The 27,968-nt window shown below is 35.1% G+C and overlaps 2 protein-coding genes across 3 annotated transcripts in view; one reads left to right on the top strand and one right to left on the bottom strand.

Annotated features, from left to right (window-relative positions):
- The window catches only part of LOC136035629 (selenocysteine-specific elongation factor-like), a 54,330-nt gene extending 36,384 nt beyond the window's left edge, over nt 1-17,946 (top strand). Inside the window, exons 7-9 of the mRNA XM_065717523.1 lie at nt 9,064-9,189; nt 15,847-16,203; nt 17,776-17,946. Of these exons, the coding sequence (XP_065573595.1) occupies nt 9,064-9,189; nt 15,847-16,203; nt 17,776-17,927 (635 nt within the window). The 3' untranslated portion in view covers nt 17,928-17,946. The remainder of the gene's footprint in view (nt 1-9,063; nt 9,190-15,846; nt 16,204-17,775) is intronic.
- A 2,240-nt stretch (nt 17,947-20,186) lies between these two features.
- On the bottom strand, nt 20,187-27,744 carry LOC136035841 (uncharacterized). Of its 2 annotated transcripts, none has more exons than XM_065717802.1 (2): nt 27,578-27,744; nt 20,187-20,989 (listed from the first exon to the last, which is right to left on the bottom strand). In XM_065717802.1, the coding sequence occupies exons 1-2, from the start codon at nt 27,593-27,595 to the stop codon at nt 20,258-20,260; spliced, it is 750 nt and encodes a 249-aa protein (XP_065573874.1). In that variant the 5' UTR covers nt 27,596-27,744; the 3' UTR covers nt 20,187-20,257. The 2 variants fall into 2 exon arrangements, with proteins under 2 accessions (XP_065573874.1, XP_065573872.1); XM_065717800.1 differs by lacking the exon at nt 27,578-27,744 and adding an exon at nt 24,385-24,532.
- Nucleotides 27,745-27,968: the final 224 nt, after the last annotated feature.

Raw genomic sequence — 27,968 nt, 5'->3', positions numbered from 1 at the left:
TTGGAGTGTTAATAATTCACTGCAGGTGATAGATTCTTTAACAATGGTTTCAGCTAAAAGAATTGAGTCTTTCGATTTTGCGACAATGTATACTAATTTATCACTTAATTTAGTGTTTGATAATTTAAAAACTGTTATAAAGAAATCTTTCCTCTTATCTAGTAAAAGGTTCTTAAAAATAGACAGTTATAATAAAAAAGCCATATGGACAAACTGCTTTAATACTACAGTTAACTTGAGATGTTACAGCTTGGATATGATTTTTGAGTTATTGGAATTTGTTTTATACAATACTTATATAAGATTTGGGGGTGATTTGTACAAGCAAATTATGGGAATTCCCATGGGGGGGAATGCCAGCCCATTTATAGCTGACTTGTTTTTAAGTCAACTAGAATATAAATATATGATGGATAAGAATAATCCAATTAATTTAAAACATGCTTTGTCAAATAATAAAAGATATTTAGATGATATTTTGGTCTTAAATTGTAAGGATTTCATTGATATTTCTAAAAATATATATCCATCAGAGCTTATTCTTGAGCCTAGTCATAGCGCTGGTCATGAAGATCATTTCTTAGATTTAAATATTAATATTTGTGATAATAATAAATTAAGTTTTAAAATGTATAATAAAACGGATGATTTTGATTTTGAAGTGATTAGTTTCCCATTCCCTGAAAGTAATATACACTCAAATATCACATATTCAGCGTTTTTCTCACAGTTACTTAGTTATGCAAGGATTTGTAGTAATTATATTGATTTTAAAAGTAGATGTAAAATCTTAAGCCAAAAATTGATATCAAGAGGTTTTTCTGCAAATAAATTAACTTGGCAATTTAAAAAATTTAGTTTTCATTATAACGAACTTTTAAATAAATATCAAAAGAATTATCTAGAAATACTTAAAGAAATTTTTAACTAATTTGGGAGGTTCGAGAAATGTTGTCACAGCGCCATTTATTTTGAATTGCGTTTCTAATTGAGCGTAATTTTTTGAAAAATTAGCCACATGGTAAAGATGAATTCTATAATTGTTTAGTTCATTCAGGTTTTTTGCAATGTGTTAATATTTGTGATTTGGTAAAATTTATAATATTTAGTTTACCTATTGTTGCTAAAGGGAGGGATATATTAACAGGATAAGCTTGTTTTGGTTTTGGTTTTACTTGGTTGTTTTACATTTGCTGTTTTTTTTTCATAGGCATGTAATTTGGGGGTGATACCTGACGCGGGGATGCCATGGATATTCTGTGGTAGCCACAACACTGTGCTGGGTAGAGAATTTAGAGTGGCGAAACCCAATATAGGCCAGTGTATTCTCCTGATGAGCCCTTATGTTGGGTGTTGCCTCTGAATTATTTGTCTATATTATTTTTTCTATTGTTCGGTAAATGACGACTTATACTTATTGACGACATGACTGCCTGTCCATGGATTATTCCTTATGGTTGATTGTGTGTGACTATGCTGTTTGACCTATGTGATTGTATGGATGAGTAGGGTTGAGGCCTCATTCAAGTGCTGGTCTATATTAATCACTAATTTAGGAAAACAGTCTTCCTTTTCTCCTTCTGTCTCTTTATTTTATTTTTTTTTTTTTTTTTTTTTTTTTTTTTTTTTTTTTTTTTTTTTTTTTTTTTTTTTATTATTTTTTGTGTGTGTTTGTGCTGTAGCATTGGTGATTTCTCTTTTCATGATATATATATATAAATATACTAGCAGTTGGGGTGGCGCTTCGCGCCACCTCAACTGCCTTCCTCAGATTCCTGATTAAAACGGTGCTCTTGTAACACTTTTGCCGGTGAAGCTGACCAAGTGCTGCTGCTGCGATAACGTGGCAACGTAAATTGTTTTTTTTTCTTTTGAGCTTGTTGTTGTTGTTGACTTTATGAATATCTTAAACTTCTCTTTCACTTATGCATCTCTTGAACTTCTTTTGCCTTTATATGTTAGTAATAGTACTGCTTAAAGACCAGTGCTGTCACTTACTTGAAGTACTTTTACTTGAAGTACTACTTAAGTAAAATTTTCCAATACTTGTACTTGTACTTAAGTAAAAACTTTAGGGTGTACTTATTACTTGATACTTAAGTAAGATTACGAAATACTTATTACTTAAGATACTTTTAATGAACTTGTTTTCCAAATACTTTACCTTTGACACGGAAATTTTGTGTGTATGTGCTTTGGCAATGTACAAGAAAACATCACCTTTAGATTTAAATCAAACTCGGATACAGCTATGCCCTATTTTTGGATATGAAATAAGGTATTTGTTTTTGACGAAAACAAAATTATATTATGATTAACGCTTGGTTTAATTTTTTTTTAAAGTTATATTTCAAAGAAAATTGAAATTATTTCACAGTTCACTGGTCGACAGTGAGCTAAAATCCCTTGTTTTGTGCTAAATGTTACATACTGTAGTCTATTTAGGCTTATATTTCTGAAATTAGTGTTTAAGTTTTGTCATCTCGTCAACTGAACCAGATTTCTACCATTTCATCATCTTCAGAACCATATTATTGGTAAAACTACTGAAGCTATGAATCTTTGCCCGTCGAAATGTTGTATACAATAAACAAGTCTAGGGAATTCTAGCTGGATCCAATCCAGTGGTATTTTGTCAAATTCGTTCCAGCAAATTCAGGTATTCAGACGAATCTGACTTCAGATTTGTCACTCCATTCATAAGTTATAGGCCCTACTAAATTAAAGGGAAACTCAACTTTCTTAAGACTTGAAACCCTCTCCCCCTCGCCCTATTTGAGATAGGGTTTGTGATACCAGAACTTTATATGAGCCCTGATCTTAGGCATCTTTGGTCTAGTTTTCATTCCGATCCATTTGCAAGTTATACTAAATTAAACAGAAAACTTAAATTTTTCAGGAATTAAAACCCATTCCCCCTTGTTAAATTTGAGCTAGGGTCTTTATCTCAAAGCTTGATATGTGTCATGGTCTTAGGCCTCTTTGCTTTAATTTTCATTCAGATCCATCACTTCAGTCGCAAGTTGCTCTGAATTAAACAAAAAACTGTTTTTAGCAAGTAAAGCCCTCTCCCTCCTGTTTTATTTTAGCTAGGGTCTTCGTCTTTCAACTTGATGTGTGTCATGATCCTTGGCACCAAATCTGGCCACCAAAATTTTCATCCAAATCCAACTAGTGTTTCTCCCCCTATACGTGATTACACAGACGGACGGACGGACGGATTTTGCAACTTCTTAGGTAGCCATATTGGCTAATTGGATCCAAAAAAAAGGAAAACAATGGCATATCATCATTCAGGTATCATCATGTATTTGGATAGTGGAAAATATCCATCAAGATTGGTTTTTGAGATCTGTCTGTCTGTCTGTCCGCCCGTCTGTGCAATTGAGTATAGCGGGAGAACCGCCAGTCAGATTTGTGTTGAAATTGAACTATTTGGATTAAAATTGAGCTCAATTAGGGCAATTGGGCTTTAAGTGTTAAAAAAAATTCGATTTTTTTCATTTAATTCACTGTAACTTGCATATGGAGATGAATTTTGATGAAAATTGAATAAAGATGCCTAAGAGTATGATATGCATTGAGTTCTGGGATGGGGACCCAAGCTTAATTAAAAGTTGAGTTTTTCATTTAATTCAGTGTAGCTTGCGAGAGATTGATGCATCTCAGTGAAGATTGAATCACAGGTGCCTAATACCGTGACAGGCATCAAGTTTTGAGATGAAAACCCTAGCTCAGATAGAACGAGGGGGAGTGGGTTTTAAGTGCTGAAAAAAGTCAAGCTTTTGGTTTAATTTAGTATAACTTGCGAATGGAGCAACGCATCCAAATGAAAGCAAGACCAAAGATGACTAGAATCAGAGCTCATATCGAGCTCTGATATCACAAGCCCTATCTAAAACAGGGCAAGGGGGAGGGGGTTTCAAGTTTTAAGAAAGTCAAGTTTTCCTTCAGTTTAGTAGGGCCTATAAGTACTTCCACCCATGGCTTGCCTAAAGCCTGGTAATAACCCTTTTCGAAAATAAGTCATACTTAAGCCAACCTTCAACCAAATACTCCGTCCCCAGAGAAAAATTACTTTGTATGGCACTTGGTATTTACCAAGTGACATACAGTGATCGCAAATTCTTTAGGTCTGTCGGTCTAACAGTCCCGGTCTTGCTAGTTCAGGCACTTCCAGATAAGCTAGGACGATGAAATTTGGCAGGCGTATCAGGGACCAGAGGATATTAAACTTGAAATAGTTGTTTCCCCGATTCGACCATCTGGGGGGGGGCGTGGGAGGGCGGTTAATTTGGAAAAATTTGATCGGATCTTAATTAAATTTGATATTTAGAAGGATATCATGTCTCAGAGCTCTTAATTTAAATTCCGACCGGATCAGGTGACATTGGAGGGGGAAATCTAAAATCTTGGAAAATGCTTAGAGTGGAGGGATCGGGATAAAACTTAGCGGGAAAAATAAGCACAAGCCCCAGATACGTGATTGACATAAACAGAATGAATTCACTTTCTTTTGGGGAGTTGGGGGGAGGGTTAATTTTGAAAAATTAGAAAAAATGAGGTACTTTTAACTTACGAAGGAGTGATCGGATCTTGAATTTCATCGGATGAAATTTCATATTAGAAGGACTTCGTAACTCAGATCTCATGTTTTAGATCCCGACCGGATCTAGTGTCATTGGGGGGATTTGGGGGGGACTGTAAATCTTTGAAAACGCTTAGAGTGGAGTAATCAGGATGAAACTTGGTGGGAAGAATAAGCACAAGTCCTAGATACGTGATTGACATAACCGAAATTGATTCGCTCTCTTTGGGGGAGTTGGAGGGGGTGTTAATTCGGAAAAATTACAAAAATTAAGGTATTTTTAACTCAAAAGCGGGTGACCGTTCGTGAAGTATTTTTGAATTGATATTAAGAAGAAACTCATGTCTCAGATCTCTAATTTTAAACCCCGACCAGTTCTGGTGACATTGGGGGAGAGTTGGAGGGGGAAACCGGAAATCTTGGAAAACGCTTAGAGTGGAGAGATCGGGATGAAACTTGGTGGGTAGAATAAGCAAATGTCGTAGATACGTGACTGACGAAACCGGACTGGATCCACTCTCTTTGGGGTAGTTAGGGGGGTCCAGTGCTTTGGCGAGTTTGGTACTCCTGGACGTACTAGGACAATAAAATTGGTAGGCGTGTCAGGGACCTGCACAAATTGACTTGATAAAGTTGATCTCCCCGATTCAACCATCTGGGGGGGGGGGGGGGCTGAAGGGAGAGGAAAAATTAGAAAAATGAGGTATTTTTAACTTGCGAGTGGGTAATCGGATCTTAATGAATTTCGATTTTTAAAAGGACCTTGTGTCTCAGAGCTCTTATTTTAAATGCCAATCAGCATCAAGCCTCTGATTTTTCTTTTAAATTAATCTATTGATTTTTATAATTTTGTTAGAGCTCATGCCATATGAGCTCTCGGTTCTTCCATCCTTGTCACAAGTGCCATATGAGCTCTTAGCTCTTGTTTTATTCCTTTTTTCTCAGAAGATTTTCGACTTAGTCTCATGGTTTTCGCAACTTCATGGTGTGAAAACTGCTGCTAGAAATAGATAGGTTGCAACTTCTGCCGTATTGTCTTCTAGTATATTTAAATGTGAGCTTGCATCGTTCCTGCGTCCCCTTAAAAGTTCTGTTTCTTACGGTAATATTGGTTTGTCTTCTGTTCCATATGCAGACGACGTTCTTCTTGTTGCCCGGACTCGCCGTGGATTGCTTTCCAATTTTACTATATTAACCAATGAACTATCTAAGATTGAACTGTCAGTTAATGCGTCTAAATGCGAGTTTATTTGTTTTAATAGCCCTTATGCGGTCGCTCCACTCGTTGCTGGGACTGCAATTCTGCCATGTTCTTCTTTAGATAGTTGCCTTGGTCTGTGTCTCGGTCCAACACTTTCCACTACCTTTTCATCTCTAGTGAATCAAGCCGTGAAAAACCTTCGCGTCGCTTATGGAAAAATATCCCAAAACAAAAGCTGTTACAACCGCAACGGTTTGTGCATGATTTATAATGCTTATTGCGCTCCTGTGCTTTTGTTTTTATCAGGCATGGCTCATCTGTTTCGTAAGAAAAATCCCCATACTCTACTTGCGGTTTATTTCAGATATTGCAAATTCCTCCTCCGGCTTCCTAGATGGCACCAAAACAGAAAAATAATTGCTCGATTTGGTTTAATAGATATGCCTTCTTGGATTCAGTCTTCCAGTGATGATCTATGTAAAAAGACTATCTACTTTATTCATGTTTACGACCCTCTGCAGCCTTTTTTCCATATTGATGCTGGTTAATTAGTCCATATTGTCTTTTTTTTAGTTTGAATTTGTTTTCTTGCTGTTTATCGTTTTTGTTTATTTATAATACTCAGTACTTTTTGTTTGTTTTTTATACTTCTACGCATAATAAAGTTCATTCATTGATTCATTGATTCATTCTGCAGTTTCACCAGCCGTATAGAATGCGTCTGAATCAGCGGGCTTGCTGCAGGCCGGTGATTTTATAATATATGTTTGTAGGGAGTTTTACCGACCATCTGAATTGACTACACAGTATGCAGCTTGCTTGAGTGAAAACCATCCAAAGGATATAGATGCCATACATTTTCATAGCGTGTCTGAAATTTAACTTGAGAACTTGAGGCAGTTTCCTTGTAAAGGTGCCTAGGGCGAGACATGTCATCACTTGATTTTGATTATTGAGCTTTGGTTTCTCTTATAAAAAGAAAGTCTGCAACTGACTCACTTGGCTCCTTACGTTTAAATTTGAGTTTTTTGTTGCTAAGGTTTTTACTTATTGAATAAGAGAATGAACTACTTTATTACCTTTTATTTGTTTTAAAGCTAATCCAAAGTTTATTTTTCTATTTTCAATATTTTTTCCACCATTACGACATGTTTCAGAATAGCCCTGTATTTTTTCAAACGTGCCAGATTTGAATGAACACTAACCGCCAGAAGTTCAACTATATGAACACTGTATTAATCCTGTCATTTGATCTGTCTGATCCAATCAGAAGTTTTTTGACTGCACTTAATTGTTTTGATAGTCTTTTTCTTTCAAGCCGTTGTGTTGAAAATTGGTTCAGATTATTTTTTGGACTTCGTTGGGTGTCTACCAGCCAAACAAGGGAAAAAATATTTTCAATCTTTTTTTTTATCATTCCCACATGTTTCAGAATAACCGTGTGTTTTTTCAAACGTGCCAGATTTGACTGAACACTAATCACCAGAAGTTCAACTCTACGCACACTGTGTTAATCCTGTCATGTGATATGTCTGATCCAATCAGGAGTTTTTTGACAGCACTTAATTGTTTTGAAAGTCTTTTGCTTTCAAGCCGTTGTGTTGAAAATTCGTTAAGATTATTTTCTTGGACTTCATTGAGTGTGTACCAGCCGAACAAGGGAAACGGTTAAAAACGATAAAATGGAAATTCTGGTTCTTGATTAAGATTTCCAAGAGAGGAATGAACAGGGACATTTTATAAGCAAGGGAAGAGGCTAAGAAGCCTTCAGAATGGCTTTTAAAAAAGGTAGTATGGGCTTTATATCAGAAATATATATATATATATATATATATATATATATATATATATATATATATATATATATATATATATATATATTTATATATATATATATATATATATATATAGAATATATACTTGAAGTAGTACTTGAAGTAATACTTAAGTACAATTTTGGCAAGTACTTGATATTTGATACTTAAGTAAGAATTTGGTAAGTACTTATTACTTGATATTTAAGTAAAAAAACAATGAGTACTTAATACTTGATAAGTAAAAATTTGGAGTACTTGTTGCAGCACTGCTAAAGACCCACCTCACTGGTGTAGTGGCGTGTCTTAATTGGTGAATGACTTCAATTTTTGACTATAACGTGAATATTGCGTATAGCAGTAATAACGTCAAAGTATACCACTTTTTTTTCTTATTACTCTTATGCCCGGTTACGGGCTTGGAAGTGCTTTTGTCTCGCGAGGTCAAGGTAGGCGTGGTCTCTTCTAATTGTCTTATGAAAGGAATACAGAAAAGCCAAAATCTACTCTCATTTTTTTTGCATGTTGTGTGTAAGGCAGTGATTTCCAACCTGTTGGGCTCCCCCCCCAGGGGGCACGAGACTGTTGCAAGGGGGGATGCAGCTATTTCCAAAATATTATTTTCGAATACAAACCAAAAAAGTTGAACTGGTGTAAAAAAAATGAATCAGCAGTATACGTAATCCACACGTTTTGGATACAAAAAAGACGATTTTAATACTTAAAAACAAAGTATCGATTTCGCTTAATGATTCAAAAGGAACTGAGAACCGCGATATCCCACGGTTTGAGAAACTTTGTGCTGAAAAATAAGCTCAGCCGTTGCATTAAATCGCAGTATTAATTATATATTCTTTTTTTTTGTTTTGTTATTATATTTCTTATAATAAATTTATTATATTCTTACGTAATATTGTATATTATTTTGTAGCCCATTAAATAAATTACAATATCAGTTAAGTATTTATGAAATTTGATTTTTAGATAAATTAACGGGACGCAACAATTTGTTTTTTAAAGGGTGGCGCACCATTTTTTTAAAGGGGGGTGCCGGTGCAAAAAGTAATTATTTATATTTAATTTAATAATCTGATTTAATCTTTAATTATTTGATATTATTTAATCATATTGAGTATTTAAATTAAAGAATTATTTATAGTAAAACTGTTTAATTATTTAAAATATTTTAAAAATATTTAATTTTATTTTGGATTTGTCATCTTAACATTTGGTTACAATTTCTTTACTATTTAGCTACAATTTATATACTTATTTTATGATACACTCAACTTTGGACCATTACCGTTTGACTTAACCTCAGGGGTTCATCCCCCACGAGTGATTTGGATTTAGAGTACTCACTATGACCTCACTCGTCATCTGATATCCTCGTCATCTGATGCTTCAAATTCCTTAATGCATAAATGGGCTTTGAATAAATGGGTCTATTGATGTTTCAGGCATGGAAGAATCATTTGACTATGACAAAGAATATGTTCATCAAAATCACCTTTTGGATACAGTCAAGCTCAGGGCGGACGAGTCAAATGACACTGCAATACCTGGTACACAGTTTTGTCTTTTGGGTAAGAATTTTCAGAGTTTAATGCGAATTTAAATCGCTTTTTCTGTTTCAGGTCATAGATATATGACTTCTTTTGGTTTTAGTGAAATTAGTATGAAATTGAATGTGGGATTTTGGCATTTTTATGACTTAAGGCTAATTTTTATGGCTTAAGGCTAATTTTTATGGCTGATTTCTATGGCCTTCTAGTGCACGATCGTGGAAAACGCTTAGAGTGGAGGAATCGGGATGAAACTTGGTGGAAAAAATAAGCACAAGTCCTAGATACATGATTGACATAACCGGAACGGATCTGCTCTGTTTGTTGGAGTTAAGGGAAGGGGTTCAGTGCTTTGGCGAGTTTGTTGCTTCTGGACGTGCAAGGGCGATGAAAATTGGTAGGCGTGTCAGGGAGCTCCACAAATTGACTTGATAAAGTATTTTCCCCGATCCGGTCATCTGGGGGCTGAAGGGAGAAGAAGAATTAGAAAAATTGAGGTATTTTTAACTTACGAGTGGGTGATTGATCGGATCTTAATGAATTAAATAAAAAAAACTAATGTTTTTTAGCTGGAAGTAAGGAGCGACATTAAAACTTAAAACGAACAGAAATTACTCCGTATATAACATGGGTTGTCCTCTCCGCAATCCCTCGCTCTTTACGCTAAAGCTTTTAATTGTTTTAAAAAGTAGAATTGTGGCAAAGAGTCAAACTTTAGCGTAAAGAGCGAGGGATTGCGGAGGGGACAACCCATTTTATATACGGAGTAATTTCTGTTCGTTTTAAGTTTTAATGTCGCTCCTTACTTTCAGCTAAAAAAATTAGTTTTTTTTATTTAATTTCTGAACGTTTTTGAATTACTGCATGTTTGGTTTTGGCTCTCCGCACATAAATTATTAAAATTAAATTTGTATATTAATTCTTTTTTTGGCTAAATGGCTTTCTCTTAGTTTTGATCAGACGATTTTGAGAAATAAGGGGTGGAGAATGAGGCCTAGTTGCCCTCCAATTTTTCGGTTGCTTAAAAAGGCAACTAGAACTTTTAATTTTTAACGAACGTTTTTATTAGTAAAAAATATACGTAACTTATAAATTAGCAACTTACGTAACAAACTTTCATAATCTTATATTTTTATTATGTATACAAGGGGGTTTGTATCCTCGTTAATACCTCGCTCTTTACACTAAATCTTAACTTTTGTCCCAATTCTTTAAGAATGACCCCTGAATCAGAAAGGCCGTAGAATAAATAGTTGAAATTACTAAAAATACTATAGCATAAAGAGCGAGGTATTTATCTCCTCCTAAATACCTCGCTCTTTATGCTAAAGTATTTTTAGAACCCCTCATATGCGTAATAATCTCTGTTCGTTTTAAGTTTCAATGCTACTCCTTCCTTTCATTTGAAAAAATGTTTTCATGTTTATTTTTCATTGTTTTCTTATAGTAATGCTAGAAAATCATGCGCCCTTTTCCTTGAATTTTTCTTCCCCTATGACAGATTCCTCCAAGGAAAGATCCTCCAACACAGCCCCCTCCCCTCAGCCCCACCCCCCAAACAAAATAAAATCCCCCTGAAAACGTCTGTACACTTCCCAATAACCATTACTATATGTAAACACTGGTCAAAGTTTGTAACTTGCAGCCCCTCCCCCAGGGATTTTGGGGGTGTAAATCATCCCCAAATACATAGTTATTATGGTTTTCGACTATGCTGAACAAAATGGCTATCTCAAAATTTTGATGCGTTGACTTTGGGAAAAAAAAGAGCGTGGGAGGGGGCCTAGATGCCCTCCAATTTTTTTGGTCACTTAAAAAGGGCACTAGAACTTTTCATTTCCGTTAGAATGAGCCCTCTCGCGACATTCTAGGACCACTTGGTCGATACGATGACCCCTGGGGGAAAAACAAAACAAAAAAACAAACAAATAAACACGCACCCGTGATTTGTCTTCTGGCAAAAAATACAAAATTCCACATTTTTGTAGATAGGAGCTTGAAACTTCTACAGTAGGGTTCTCTGATACGCTGAATCTGATGGTGTGATTTTCGTTAAGATTCTATGACTTTTAGGGGGTGTTTCCCCCTATTTTCTTAAATAAGGAAAATTTTCTCTGGCTCGTAACTTTTGATGGGTAAGGCTAAACTTGATGAAACTTATATATTTAAAATCAGCATTAACATGCGATTCTTTTGATGTAGCTATTGATATCAAAAATCAATTTTTTAGAGTTTTGGTTACTATTGAGCCGGGTCGCTCCCTACTACAGTTCGTTACCACGAACTGTTTGATATTTATATTTAGAACCTCATGACTCAGAGCTCTTATTTTAAATCCCGACCGGTATTAAGCTTCTGATTTTCCTTACAGACTAGTAAGTCTTAAAATTATAGTTCAAAATTATATTCTTGAAGCAAATCTTATTCTAATTTAGTGTAAGACTAGTAAGCCTTACAGACTAGTAAGTCTGTATCAGTCAGCATATTTAACCCTGACAGATATCTGACAAATACAGAGCGATACCTGATATACGTAGACATATTTTTGATGCTGGGAAATATCACTTTTATGTTGTTTTTTTTTTCTAGCGAAAACCTAACCTGGCTGTTTTTCTTGCTTATTGGGAATCGAAACGCTATTGACAATTCTGCGTTTTCTGACAGAACGGGAATAATTCAAATTAAGCAAATTTTTTTTCACTGTTTTCACTTATTCTGTTTCAATGTTCAAAGCGGCAGCACTGACGAAAATTTAGATACTGTTAATTTTAGTTAATTAATGTCAATTAAAACTTGTTGCTAATTTTAAACAATTAGTTTTGCTCATTTATTTTCACTGTTCAAAGTGGCATCACTGACAAAAATTGGTACTGCAAATTTTCTTCAATTTTTGTCAGTTAAAATTTGTTGTTAATTTAACTAATTATTTTGCTTATTTTTTTCACGATTCAAAGTGGCAACACTGACGAAAATTTAGATACTGCTAATTTTTGTCAATTAAATTTGTTGTTAATTTAGCTAATTAGTTATGCTTATTTATTTTCACTGTTCAAAGTGGCAACACTGACGAAAATTTGATACTACTAATTTTAGTTAATTTGTTACAATTAAAATTTGTTGTTGATCTTACTAATTAGTTTTGCTTATTTATTTTTAGTGTTCAAAATGGTAACACTGACGGAAATTGGTGCTGGTAATTTTAAAGTGTGTTGTTAATTTTAGCTAATAGACTTTGCTGATTATTTTCACGGTTGGAAGTGGCAACACTGACGAAAATTTGATACTGCTAATTTTAAGTAATTTTTTAATTAAAATTTGTTGTTAATTTTAACTAATTAGTTTACTTTTTTGTTTTCACGGTTCAAATTGGCAACACTGACAAAAAATTGGTACAGACAACTTTAGCTAATTAAAATATGTTAATTTTAGCTAATTAGTTTTGCTTATTTGTATTTCCACGGTTAGTATTTTCACGGTTCAAAGTGACAAACACTGACAAAAATGTGGTAATGAAATACTTCATAATGTCGAAACAACCAAAAAGAAAATCTTAGTTTCCAGCTATGAATTGACCTAAGATGGACCGAGGTGGCAAAACCCTGTTTTATTTAAATATGCTTTGTATTTTGACTGGTAGATTTAAGGCAAACGTGAACTTTTTGAGAGGGTGTACAGAGGGAGGCTTTGAATAGATCGGAATGGAGGAGGAGTGAGTTGTTAGTAGTACTAGTTAGGAAAATATGATGATATGGGGAAAGAGTTGGCTAGTATTTCGGGCTCTGAGGCCTTTATCTTGCGTTTCTAGTTATAATTGTAAGTCTAGCCGAGTGGTTAGCGCGCTAGACTAGAGAATAGTGATTCTTTGTTCGAAAGGACGGGAGTTCAAGTCCTGGTGTTGCTGGTTATTTAGTTAGAATGGGGGTCAATGGTGTTTCCCTGTAAGCTCAGCCAGAGTCGACCCAAATCTAATTGGATACCTGGATCAATCTGGGAAAGATAAACACGAAGGGTGTGTGAAAGAAAAGGATGGCTGGCTATCCAACCCCCTTTGCCCTTACTGTTATCTATTTCTAACCTTTTCTCTAATGACCTATTTAGAGTTACACGCTTAAATGTTCAAAATTCTCTTGCTAATTTTCCAGAATTAATTTTTTTGGAAAATGTTCAGCTAATCTGTTTATAACGAAATAAAATTGTTAATAAAGAAAACCATACCAGAGACGCATCAGTCATTGAATGAAACAAGACTATATCTTTTAATTTTTTCCAGTTATGAACTATTTTTATAATTCTTTGCTATTTTGACTTTACATTTTGACTTTGAAAATGACTGTGTCTGTACAAACAGTTGAAAATATATAGAAATTTTACTTAATCTCCATACCACCTAGCCAATCACGTAAACTTATACAATGGGTGGCTGAAGGCAAACTTTCTAAGTTCCTTGTAAAAAATTAATTGGAATACTATTTTTATTTGCCGTGTTTCTTGCAATCTGGAAAAGGTTCTCAGAATGACATTTAATATTCGTTTTACATTACTTAATTATAGATTCAAGAACACATAAACTGTGTACCCCACAATATGTATCCCAGGAGTACTCTAACCCCTGATTCCCACTGCTGCCTCAATCCCAACACAATTTTTTTCCTGGTGGAACAGACGTACGACAGAATCGAATGGAGGTTCACAAAGAAACGCAGACTTTTGGGTCGCTGCGACAAACTCTAGAAGAATTCAAATCAGGCCAAAATTAGCTTTTCAATCAGCTCCATGACTTTGGTTATGATTTTTTTCTTTTTTAATCAGAACAACGCATGCGGTTTGTCGTATGAGTTGAAATTATTCAACGCATCCGACATTGCAGCAAAACGGATGGTTTTGCGTCGTTTGTCGCACGATTTGTGTCATTTGTCGCATGTCCCAGGATCTTGCGCGAAATCACAGCAATGGGAACCAGGGGTAAGATATATTATTTGCTAGTAGTATTATAGACTGCTTAAAAATCAGGTGAAAAAGAAATGCTCTTTAAATTTTCCGGTTTTCTACAAATATTTTGGTGGACATTTTTGCTACTAAAATATATAAAAATAACATTTCTGCTAAAGTAATCAGTTAATTAGTTTCTTCCTTGTGGTCAGCCAAAAAAATATTTTTTAAAAGAAAATTTTAAAGTTTGTGCCTGTGGCATAGACGCCTGTCGTGCCGCAGTATCATTTTGCTTTGTTTTTTGCCTAGGAAAATTTGGTGGTGCCAGACCCCTGAAAACTTAAGACCTGATATGCCACTAGTCAACCATTTACCCTTTAAAATTTACCTAGATTTTACCAATTTACCAATAAAACTACCAAAATAGCGCCAAACCACTGAAAGCTTAAGGCCTGATATGCCACTAGTCAACCATTTACCCTAAAATTTACCTAGATTTTACCAATTTACCAATAAAATTACCAAAATGGTGCCAGACCACTGAAAGCTTAATGCCTGATATGCCACTAGTCAATCATTTACCCTACACAATTTACTTATAATTTACCAATTCTTGGGATATTTTCCCTAGAATTGTGTTTGTCGAATTTTATTTTAAAAGAATTATCACGCAACTTGTCATTATTAATCCTTGGGAGACCATTGCAAATGAAAGGGCAGTTCCTCACAAAGCTATGTACTGATTACTCAGTGCCGGCTACCTCTTCTTGTCGGTGAAGTTGGTTTTGGGGAAATATTTTTCCTATATTTTTTGAATGGTAGGCAACTATTTTAATTATTACGTTTATATTTTACGTTTACTGCGTTATTTATATACGTTTATTACATAAGATTTGTTTTAAGCAATTTTTCAGAAGATACGCTTATTAAGTCATCTTGTATGTGATGATGCAGTTTTTGTAAAATTCGAATTTCATTCGGCCATTATCTTTTATTACTTAAAAAAGACACTAGATATGACGTTTTCTTTTCAAATGAGCCCTCTCCCAACAGTCTATGACCACTGATTCGGTGTGATTACCATTGGGGAAAAGAGATACATCACTACTTTTCATGCAAAAAAGTATTTTTTTTGTTGTTGAAAATGGGAGACTATAATTCTTCTATATGGGGTTATCGACCATGTTAATTCTAATGAAACAGCTTTCATTTCGACCCTACACCATTTTCGAGGGGTTTCAGTTTGTTTTTCGAAATTTCCGTAGATCTGTTTTTGCAAATAGCTTTTACTATTAGGACTACCTGAAATAGCAGTTACTGTGCCTCATTCATTTTCAAATGGTGGCTCTTCTTCCACCACAGTAACCAAAATTTGTTCACTAAGGGATGGAATTCATTCTTTAGTAGGTTACAGCTGCTTCTGCAACTATGACTGGATCGTAAACACACTTTAGCGTGTTTGCCACAGTGGCTTAACAAACAATGATACAAATCGAAATAGTTCCCTCCAAATCCATGTTCCATCCAAGGGTGGCTCCATCCAGAACAAATCCATGTTTAGTCCAAGGGTGAAGATAACCAAAGAGTGGCAAGTTACTTTATTGTATGTCTATGCCTTATTGTCTTTCATTTAATATATTAATTTAGTTAGTTATTAATTTTCTTATTAGATTTAATTTTATTATTAGTTAATTTATATTAATGATTTTATTGTTAATTAATTTACTTATTGTCTTTAAATTATTCTAGAATTTGAGAAACCACTTTTCGTCATCCCTAATTCGTTGACAATCACGTCGAAGTTCGACACAGACATCCATACAAACACTTGTCGGTTAGCATTCTATGGCCGCTTATCAGAAATATTCCACAGTGACCAATATAGAACAAAAGAGCTGCCTAAATTAAAAGTGTACAAGACAAAACAGAAAGAAGGTGTAATAGAAAGATTGGTAAATGAGCAAGAAGTTATTGTGAAAGACTTGTTTAAGAAAGAGACCAATGTGGACCTGTTCACGGGGTTGAAAGTGAAGCTGTCAACAGGTGAAGATGGGTTGATTGAAGGGTCCTTTGGTAAAAGTGGAAAAGTTAAAGTTCGTGTACCTGGTGAGTATTGACTAAATAAACTTTCTCGAAAAAGTATCCTGAAATGGTTTGCTTTTACTGTACATACTGTACTCCAATAATGTTTTGCGTTTTCAGTAAAGCGCTAGTTTTCTATAATCCTAAAAACATAGGGAAATATCACCAGTTGGTTTATTTGGGCTAGTTTTTTCAATATATATTATATAGGCTTTACTTCCCTTAGAAAAACTATGTTTGTTTTTTAAGTAATCAGAATTAGAGGTGGGTAATATTCGTCGTTAGTCATCAGTAGCTACTGATAGAATCAGTAGCTCGGATGTTTAGCCCTCATCTGACATAAATATGGTGTCATTCAAATCATCAAATGTCACATCATTAAAAATCATCATTAAAAGCCTGCTTAATGCGCTTTTTCTGTCTTCCCTTCGTCGCTATAGTCAGTAACTCGGATGTTTAGCCCTCATGTGGGCTAACAAATGTGGACAAAAATGTGGTGTCATTCAAATTGTCAAATGTCACATAATTAAAAATCACAAGGAAAAATCCCGCTTCATGGGCTTTTTCTCTCTTCCCTTCGTCGCTACAGTCAGTAGCTCGGATGTTTAGCCCTCATGTGACATAAATATTGTGTCATTCAAATTGTCAATTGACACATCATTAAAAATCACTTGGAAAAGCCGCTTAAGGCGCTTTTTCTCTCTTCCCTTCGTCGCTACAGTCAGTAGCTTGGATGTTTAGCCCTTTTCTGACATAAATATGGTGTCATTCAAATCGTCAAATGTCACTTCATTAAAAATCATCATTAAAAGCCTGCTTAATGCGCTTTTTCTCTCTTCCCTTCATAGCTATAGTCAGTAGCTCGGATGTTTAGCCCTCATGTGACATAAATGTGGTGTCATTCAAATCTTCAAATGTCACATAGTTAAAAATCATCATTAAAAGCCCGCTTAATGCGCTTTTTCTCTCTTCCCTTCGTCGCTACAGTCAGTAGCTTGGATGTTTAGCCCTCATGTGACATAAATATTGTGTCATTCAAATCGTCAAATGTCACTTCATTAAAAATCATCATTAAAAGCCTGCTTAATGCGCTTTTTCTCTCTTCCCTTCGTAGCTATAGTCAGTAGCTCGGATGTTTAGCCCTCATGTGACATGAATGTGGTGTCATTCAAATCTTCAAATGTCACATAGTTAAAAATCATCATTAAAAGCCCGCTTAATGCGCTTTTTCTCTCTTCCCTTCGTCGCTACAGTCAGTAGCTTGGATGTTTAGCCCTCATGTGACATAAATATTGTGTCATTCAAATCGTCAAATGTCACTTCATTAAAAATCATCATTAAAAGCCTGCTTAATGCGCTTTTTCTCTCTTCCCTTCATAGCTATAGTCAGTAGCTCGGATGTTTAGCCCTCATGTGACATAAATGTGGTGTCATTCAAATCTTCAAATGTCACATAGTTAAAAATCACAAGGAAAAACCATTTTTTTACGTTTTTATGAGCCGGACAAAAAATTATAGGGGAGGGGCTCAAACCCCCTAACCCCTTCAACCAGGATATGGCCTTCTTTCCATCTTATCATTGTCATGTATTTACAGGTTGTTTATCGTCTGACACTCAAGCAAAATTGAAGACAACAAAGAAAAAGGAGAAGGTTGAATTGGAAACAGAAGCCAAGAACGAAGTAGTGAACGTCTATCTAAATTTTAAACGTTTTTCATATGATCAGCGGAAGAAAATTTTGCAATAAATTAACGTTCCCAAATTAATATCTTAAGGTATTAGATATATGACATATAATAAATAGGGATAACTTTGGGTTCCAACTTACCATTACTTGGCTAGCTTCACTTGAAAGGTTTATCTATATTAGCTTCTTTTTTTATTAGCGTTATTTTGTCGTAAAGTTTTGCCTCATTAACTTCAATTACCTTTGTATATAACAAAATCAGTTGTTCTTACAAAGAGCTTTTGCTATCAGATAGTTCGTGGTAATGAAATGTAAATAAAGAGCTACTCGGCCCAATAGTAACCGACTCTAATCAAGAAAAAATATTGATAACACTTAATACCTCGAAAGAGGTATTAATTTGACCCCCCCCCCCCTTTCTGAAAAGTTTGTCCGACTTGTAAAAAGGTAACAAAAATGGATATAAATAAAATATTTATCTATTTTCGTGGTTTTTTGTGTAGCCCCTTTCCGAAAAAATCGTTGTGTAAAATAACCCCCGAAAAAAAAATCCTGGATACGACCCTGGGTTACTAGCTCCCTTTCCACGCCCCTTTTTTCTCCAAAGACATTTAATGAAATTTTGAGATAACCATTTGATTTAGCATAGTTGAAAGGTCCAATAACTATGCCTCTGGGATGATATGCTCCCTCGCAGCCCCTTGGGGAAAGGATGCAGGCCCCTGCAATTGCCGATTGTTTCCATATAGTATTTGTTATTGGAAACCATAAGGAAATATTTCGAAAGAGTTTTCTGCGGCAGGGGATTTTCCATGGGAAGATTTTTCTGTTTCGAGGAATGTTTCCGAAGGGAATTTCTTAAAATTCATATACAGAATTATTTTATTTTTTTACTTTCTCTGTGGTTGCTTAATTTGTAAATGTGGAGAGAAGGTTTCGGGGGAATGTTTGCAGTCGGGAGGGAATTGTTTGAGGGAATCTTTACGTAGGGGCATTTTCCTTAGGATAAGCTTTTCAGGGAAGTTTTCTGTGGGGGGGGGGCTTTTTGGCAGGATTTTGAAGGCTAAAACTGCTACTGCCTTCCCATGGTGTTGCTGGTATTACGTTGTGACAACCTGGATTTACCATAGTGTCTTTTGATTTACTATTATCATAATGTATTTTGAATGATTCAACTTTTTCTGAAACTCTCCCTTTCATATCTTCAGACTTTGCGGACACCCAGGATCAATATGCCCTTCCCTCCTTTCCCAATAATAAAACATGTGTGTGAACAATTGGGATCTTGCAAAATTTACAGCCTTTCCCCAAGGGCTTTAGGGGCCATGCTGTCCCAGGAGACATAATTGTTGGACCTTTCGAGTATTGCGAACGAGCCCCTCATCTCCTAAAAAATGTTTGACTCAGTCTATTTAATTAATTTCTATACTCTCTTTCAAGTTACAGATGTATCCAAGCCCCCTCTCTCCCGTAGTGCCTGGATGCAGTCGAAAGCTAAACCCCCTCTCTCCCCTAGTGCCTGGATGTAGTCGAAAGCTGAACATTACACTCGCTTATTGTGTTGTTCTTTTAAATTGTTACTATAAACCAACTGTTGATGAGAAATAAGTACATGAAAATAACAAACACTGTGAATAGTTACAATTGAGATTACAAAATCGCAGCACGAGGGGCTGGGGCTCAATTGAACAGTGTCAATTGAACGGAAATTTTGCCAGGTAAATTGAAAAGTTATTTTCTTTCAGGGAAATATTTGGTGAATTATTTTAAGCTCCCCTTCCCCTAAAAAAAACGTCTTGTCTGTTTTTTTAATGGAAGCATACCGGTGTTTTTACTCTTTAGTAAAAGTGCCAAAAGCAAGGTGTGGTATGCGCGTACATGATCCGTCAGAATTGATATCCAAACAATGTTAGACATGCATCGATTAATCGTGCACCTGTTAGAAAACTGCGAAAAATATGCTTGATATTTCCATTTTTTCTTTCAGTTTTAATCGCAATTGTCTTTTGTGGCTAAATATAACTTTTTTAACGTTTGTTTTATATTTAATTTGTTTTTTAATTGAAATATTAGGTATATACTCTTATAGACCAGCTTACTTAGGTCAATATGGTAAACATGACCAATGAAAAAAGAAAATTTTTGTAACTAGGAACGCATCATGTGCTGTACAGTTAAAAAAGGCACTGTAAGTCGGAATTTGCAATTGAATGAGCCCTTCCCTGACTTTATACGGCTACCGTTTCTATAAGAGGACCATTATCTTTATTATACTTAGTTGCTATTTTTGAGCTTAATTATCTACTTTAAAATCAATAATACATATAATTCTTCTACCTTTTATTTTCAAATACGGCATAAATAAAACTTCAAAAGGAAAAGGTTATAAATTATGCTTGGACTTCATTAGTTGCCCAGTTATCATCTTGATCACTCTGATCTTGATTAGAGCTATCTTCTGGGAAATCCTCAGGCAATTCATTCAATGATGATTTGCCTTGTTCAGGTGAAAACTGCTGCTGTTGTTGCGGTGGATATTGCTGCTGGAGTGGATATTGTTGAGGAGGGTATTGTTGCTGGGGTGGATATTGTTGAGGAGGGTATTGTTGCTGGGGTGGATATTGTTGAGGAGGGTATTGTTGTTGTGGTGGATATTGTTGAGGAGGGTATTGTTGCTGGGGTGGATATTGCTGAGGAGGATATTGTTGCTGGGGTGGATATTGCTGAGGAGGATATTGTTGCTGGGGTGGATATTGCTGAGGAGGGTATTGTTGCTGGGGTGGATATTGCTGAGGAGGAGGGTATTGTTGCGGAGGATACTGCTGGGGCGGATACCGTGGTAGCATAGGATATTGCGGCGGCACTGGTAGTGCCATTGGAGTAGGCAAGGTGACTGCTTTATTTACTTCTGCTGAGACCTCTTTTGTTACAACTGGAGTAGCAACAGGTATGTAGTAAAGAATGGGTTGTGGTGCTACAACTGAGGTCGCTCCAGCAGCACTTGATTTTCTACCACCAACTACTTTCTTCTTTAACCATCGACGGTCACGGACTACAGCATCAGTGCTGTTGACTTCTTGACTTTGAATAGGTATAATACCTGCAACCACGAAAGCGAATACCTAGAAAAAATTAATATAAATACTTGGTAAGCACCCATAATATGTAGATATCCACGATAGGTCATACAACGGGTAAGTAAAGTCAGAGTTCGTTGGTTCTTCGATCATTGCAAGAGGTATGCGCTTTTTTGTGTCAGAGCTGGAGGATAGAGTGAAAAGTTTCAGAAAAGATTTTTGTGGGGAGGGGTTAGTAAGGAACTTTGAATTTCTTGCTGAGGGAAGGGGAAAACGCGGTTTCTTTCCTCACTTAATGGTACTACCGATACGGTCTTTAGTGGGGAGGGGTTAGTAAGGAACTTCGAATTTCTTGCTGAGGGAAGGGGAAAATGCGGTTTCTTTCCTCACTTAATGGTACTACCGATACGGTCTTTGGCTAATGGTATTAGATAGAAATATGTACATTCATCAACGCCTGCTATTCACTGACCCATATACATGTCAAGGTATCCTAGAAGTTATGCTGTTTTTTTTTGGGGGGGGGGGTATATTTCAAAAAAGGCTTTTAATTGAAGAACGTTCATTTTAAAAAGTATTCCGATATTAAGCTAGTATTTGAGGAATGGTTTCTGAAGAAAATTAAAGAGCCATATTAAAACATAAGACAAGCAGAAATAAATTCAAATTCAAACTAAAAACAAGGAGAAATTATAACAAACAGGAGTAAGATGCTGCACTCTTGGTCAGGGTCTGGCAGCTACCCAGCTTCAATCATTTCCAAAGAAAAAAGTTTAAAAGCCAAATTTTCACGTCGTATTAATAATGCAAACAATTTCATATAGCTTTCAGTGCTTGAAATTCTCATTTGTGTTGTTGGCTGGGATTGATTTTAGGTTTGAGTCTTATCAATAATTTTAGACGCTTTGTTTTGCTTAAAATCAATGGGAAATATGAAAATACAAGATAAATTCGCTGAAACTTGATTAAAAGGGCCTAAATAAAACATTTTGTCGTTGTCTCGCCAAGAAATCATATTTGGCGTTTTGCACTTCTGAGATAATGACTAGAAATATTTTTCTAAGCTGTTTGCAAATGAGGAATCAGTAAAGCAAAAAGAGATAAAAATAACAAAAAGAGCATAAAAAATCAAACAACAAAAAGAGATAAAACTCAACAAAAAAACATCAAACGTGACTGCGGCCAGCAGAGAGAACTAAAAACAAATAAAACCACCACCAATAATAATAAACACAAATGTCGCTACTGATCTACGTAGGGAAACGAAGCTATTAGAGTTACTTCAATGAGAAGTCTTTCCGGTATCTTCGTTGTAAAACAAAACGAAAAAAAAATAATCCTTCTTAAGCTTTGAACACACACATTTTTTGTCTTCATTAAGAATTAATTTAAAACAAATACTTGTCCATGCTTATATTTTTGGGACTTATCGCCCCTGAAGATCAGCAAACTAGCGGTTAATGTACACTTAATCCCATTGATCCCTCTAATCTACATTTTCCTCCGGATTATCCTTTATACACAGCTTAGAATTTTCATTTTTTTTCTTCAGCTGAGAATATAAAAACAGTTTTGTCAATAAAGTATTTTTTTATCAAACAGTTCGTGGTAACGAACTGTAGTAAGGAGCGACTTGGCTCAACAGTAACTGAAACTCTAAAAAATGGAATTTTGATACCAATGGTTGCACCAAAAGAATCAAATTTTTATTCTGATTTTAATTAGAAAATCAGATTTAGCTTCAAAGTTTCATCGAATTTAGTCTTGCCCGTCAAAAGTTACGAGCCTGAGAAAATTTGTCTTATTTTAGAAAATAGGGGAAAACACCCCCTAAAAGTAATAGAATCTTAACGATAATCACATCATCAGATTCAGCGTATTAGAGAACCCTACTGCAGAAGTTTCAAGCTTCGTGGAATTTTGAATTTTTTGCCAGAAGACAGTTCACGGATGCGTGTTTATTTGTTTTTTTTCCAGGGGTGATTGTATCGATCCAGTGGTCCTAGAATGTTGCAAGAGGGCTCATACTAACGGAAATTAAAAGTTCTAGTGCCCTTATAAGTGACCAAAAAATACAGGGCATCTAGGCCCGCTCCCGCGCTCATTTTTTCCCAAAGTCACCGGATCAAAATTTTGAGATAGCCATTTTGTTCAGCATAGTCGAAAACCTAATAACTATATCTTTGGAGACGACTTAATCCCCCAGAGTCCCCGGAGAAGGGGCAGCAAGTTACAAACTTTGACCATTGTTTACATATAGTAATTGTTATTGGGAAGTGTAAAGATCTTTTAGGGGGACTTTTCACGTTGGGGGTGGATGGGGTTACATGGGAGGATCTTTCCATGGAGGAACTTATCATGAGGGAAGAGGATTTCCATGAAGTGGTGCACAAGATTTTCTAGCATTATTTAAAAAAATAATGAGAAAAAAAATTCAATTGGAAGTAATGAGCAGCATTAAAACTTAAAACGAACATAAAATATTACGTATATAAGGGGGTTCGCCTCCTCCACAGTACCTTGCTCTTTACGCTTAAGTATTTTTAGTAATTTCAACTATTTGTTCTACGGCTTTTGTGATTCAGGGGCCATGCTTAAAGAATTGGGACAAAATTCAAGCTTTAGTGTAAAGAGAAAGGTATTGACGAGGGGGCAAACCCCCCATATATACATAATAAAAATACACAAATATAGAAGTTGGTTACGTAAGTTAATTCGTAAGTTACGCATATTTGTTACTAATAAAAATTGTTCGTAAAAAATAAAAAGTTCTATTTGTGTTTTTAAGTAACCGAAAATTGGAGGGCGACTAGGCCTCCTCCCCACCTCTTTTCTTATCAAAATTGTCCGATCAAAAATATGAGAAATCCATATAGCAAAAAAAGGTATGCGAACTTCGTTTTAATTATTCATTTGCGGTGAGACAAAATCAAACATGCATTAATTCAAAAATGTTCAAAAATTAATTTTTGAAAATAATTTTGAAAAATAAAATTTTGTTATTTTTATTTTGAAAAATAAAAGTACATATCGTTATGATATGGAACCAAATAATACATAACGCTGGAACCAAATAAATGTTCTGGTTAATTGTTTTTAGTTGAACATTTCACAACAGAACATTATCCTTGTGGAACAATTGTATCTATTAATGGATTGTTTCTTATTTATATTTATTTATATTATTGTTATTTGTACGGATTATTTAAATATATATTTATTTGCTTTGTTTCATATTTAATTTTAACTTAAGCATAATGATAATTTAGGAGCAAATTAAAAGACAAGTGTAACGTTTTAAATATAACGAATATCAAATTTCAGCATACCAAAAACCAGTAGTCAAAGACCTTTTTTCTGCGTTTGAAAAATCTCTTAAAGCTCAAAATAATAAGAGAAGGTCGAATTAAAACTGCAAAAACAGTCGTCAGGCTACTTACCAATTTTACCAAAATCATCTTGATGTGTCACCGTCAGCTTTAAGAACTTGACTAAGTAATTTTTTTGATGAGTGGTTAGTTATATATTCCTCAATTCTCTTTACTTCCGTGCCAGCATCCACATATAAATCAAACTATTCATTTTTCCCAAAGGAGTGTAAAATGAAAATTGAATAATTTTTAGGATATCATTCAGGATATCGTATGCATTTATGTCACATGTTTATTAATTTGCTGTCCTGGTTTTGCTAAGTTTGAATGGATCGAATTTTGACAAAATTTGTCGGGTATTTTATTGCAATTTTAAACGTGAAAATACTTAGAGAAAGCCAACAAAGTTCTCTTTTAAAACAAAAACCTATAAGAACGTTCAATGTTTTCTCTAACAGTCTTACAGGAAGTACAAATCAAAAGATGGAAATTGCAACAAGATCCAGGCTTTCACTTGGAGGAGGATTTCCCCTCAGATATTGGAGGGTGAAATGCCTTTTTTGGTATTTTCGCTGAAAAGGACAAAATTGCCTCACCTAAACTGTGAAAAATACATTTTGACGCCTCCCCCTGCAACTGTTGTGAATTAACCCCACTTATCAAGATTATTCAAGGGTTTCGTCAGAGTCCTTTCAAATAGTTCGCAGTAAAGAACTGTAAGGAGAGTGTCGGTCCAACAGTAACCGAAACGCTAAAAAACGGAATTTCGATAATAACGTTCAGTGTTTGGGAATGAGAGAGACGAGGGGAATGTATTTTATTTTGAACCAGGGATGTAGTGGGTAGAAAAATTTGTGTTCTACCTATGCTATATTTGTCTTTCAAATCACCTGAGAAATTACATTCATATGTTTCTTGATCAGGTGGACTTCTATGCAGAAAACAAATTGAAAACTAGTTTTGACTACTTCGGCTTTTGATGTCCAAAAATGAGTCATTCTTTTCTAATAGATTTACAACTTATAGAGCGCGCATACAGGATCAAGCAGGTGTCAATGAAAAGAAAAATATTTTCAAAATGTGTTTTATATGCTGGTTGTGTGACGCATGCAACTGCCCATCAAATTTGACTTTCAGATGGGATTAAACTTACAAGCCAGATAGACAAAGACATTGATTTTTAGCTCCTAAAAATCCTTGGGGCGGGGGAGATCACAAAAATTTCAAAACACATATAAAAAAATAATTAAATTCATTTTTGTTACGTAATTACGAGTCGGAAAACAGTTCGATTGGGGGGGGGGGCAAACCCACTAGCTCCATGCAAATAGCCTTTCTAAATCTGTGGTTTCTCCGATCGTTTAGAAGCTTAGTTGGCATGAATACTGGATCAAACAACCAAATAAGAAAAAATTAAATTTTGAATAATATAGATTGTAGTAATTCTTAAGTCCCAAAATGGGCATAATATTACTTTTTTTCTGATCGGCGTGAAGTTTCGATAGATTTGACCAAGGGGAACTTACCAAGGATAATCAGTTTGGGTGGATTTTCTTTTTACATTAATCTGTTTCAAAGCTTAAGGCAGTACTACTACTATAACAACTCACCGCAGCACTAAGCCGCCTGAGGCCAACAAAGTTACACACTCTCCTTCTTCGTCCCAATCAATTCAAAGCCTCCGTTTTTAAACCCTCCGAGGAAGTTCCCATTTCCTTTAAATCTTTCTTTATGACCACCTTCCACCCCAGACGAAGACGACCTGCTTTCCGTCGAACCCTACACGATTAGCCGAAAAGGACAATTTTTGGCAATCTGTCATCCTTCATCCACTTAATTTGCCCTAGCCATCTCAATGTTTCTATCATTATAGCTCTAGAAAACGGGATTGAACTACATTTTTCGTACAGCCTACTGTTTGAAAAACGGTCATTTAGCCGGGTACCCAGAACAATCCATAGATAATTTCTCTGGAATATATCTAGTAAATTTCCATGCGCTTTTCGGAGCGCCCATGCTCCAGAGTCGTATCTGACCACTGTCAACACTGTACGTTTCAATATTATAATGTTGGTTTGCAGACTTGTCTTCCTTATTTTTCCAAACTTTTTTAGCTGCAAAAAAACACCCTTTGCTCCCACTTTCATCTAGGATGCTTAAATCATCAGCATAATAATTGCATACCTATGTAATTGGATGGGTGAGTAGGGTTAAGGCCTCGTTCAAGTACTTATCTATCTTAATTACTAAAGTAGGAAAACAGTCTTTTTTATATTCTGTTATGTGGTGGGCGTTTTTTCTGTGTTTGTGCTGTTCCATTTATGATTTCTTTTTTCACTATAATCTAAGTCCAAAATATTTTCTCTTCTCTAATTTATTCCGTGGTCTCCCATTGCCTTCACTCTGCCCCTCAAGACAAAGTCCATCAAAATGATCCATATAAAGGGAGATAGAACTCAACCACGCTTAACGCCTGATTTAATACAAAACTGTCCACTATCCTTATTTCCTACCTTAACCATTACAGTATTATTCTCATACATAGGACTAATCACTGTAATGTACTTGTCTGGTATAAAAAACAAGGATAAGGTCTTTTCTAAAGCTCTTCTAAAATTTAAATTTAAAGCTAAAATACCAATTGTCCCATATACCCATATGATAAACCCATTGTCCTTGGTAGGCTTCGCTTGATCAAATCTATCTACCGTGGAAGCTTTACGCTAATCGGAAAAAAAGTATATCTTTGGTCCGTTTTGGGGTTTCAACAATCAATGTAATACATTTTATTCAAAATACTATTTTCCTCTTTTGCTAATATAGATCAGCATTCCTGCCATGTGAGCTTCTTGCTGATCGAAGACAAAACATGTTTTAGCCTATTTATCGAATATCCTATTTTGGTTTCCATTGATTTGTCTTCATTTAAGTCACTTTGTCTTTTCTCTACTTTTTGCAATTTTAACCCCTGTTTAAACTTGTTAGCCAGTTTTACTTGTAATGTACAACCAACATATACATACATGTACAACAGCCAACTTATTTTGAACATAACGAAAATGTAGGAATAAGTTATCTTTAAAGTTTTCTATATAACGCTGAATTGTAATAAACGTTGTAAGAATAACAAATACGAAATTTCAGCATACCAAAAAAAGTAGTAAATTCAATTTTTTTTAGCGTTACAAAAATCGTTTAAAGCTCAGAATACTAAGTGAAGACCAACCTTAAACTCCAAAAACAAAGTCAAAAAGTTACTTACCAATTTTACCAAAATCATCTTGATGTGTCACTGTCGGCTTTAAGAACTTGACTAAATATTTTTTTTATTTTGCTATAATGAGTGTTTGGTTATATATGCCCAAATTCTTTGAACTTCCGTACTGGCATTAGCATATAATAAATCAACCGATTCCTTTTCTCCCACAGGAGTGTAAAATGAATATTGAATAATTTTTAGGATATCATGTGCAATTAGGTCACATGTTTATTAATTTGCTGCCCTGGTTATGCTAAGTTTGAATATATTAAATTTTGACAAATTCTCCGAAAATTTAATCGCAATTTTAAACTTGAAAATAGTTGCAGAAAGTCAATAAAGTTTGTTTAAAATTCTAGTTTAGCTACTTTTCACAATCTTGGAAATGGGTTAG

The sequence above is a fragment of the Artemia franciscana genome, chromosome 14, assembly GCF_032884065.1.
Source record: "Artemia franciscana chromosome 14, ASM3288406v1, whole genome shotgun sequence".
NCBI classification, from domain to species: Eukaryota; Metazoa; Arthropoda; class Branchiopoda; order Anostraca; family Artemiidae; genus Artemia; species Artemia franciscana.
Note: the sequence above shows the minus strand (reverse complement) of the source record. Positions and strands in the feature narration are given on the sequence as shown.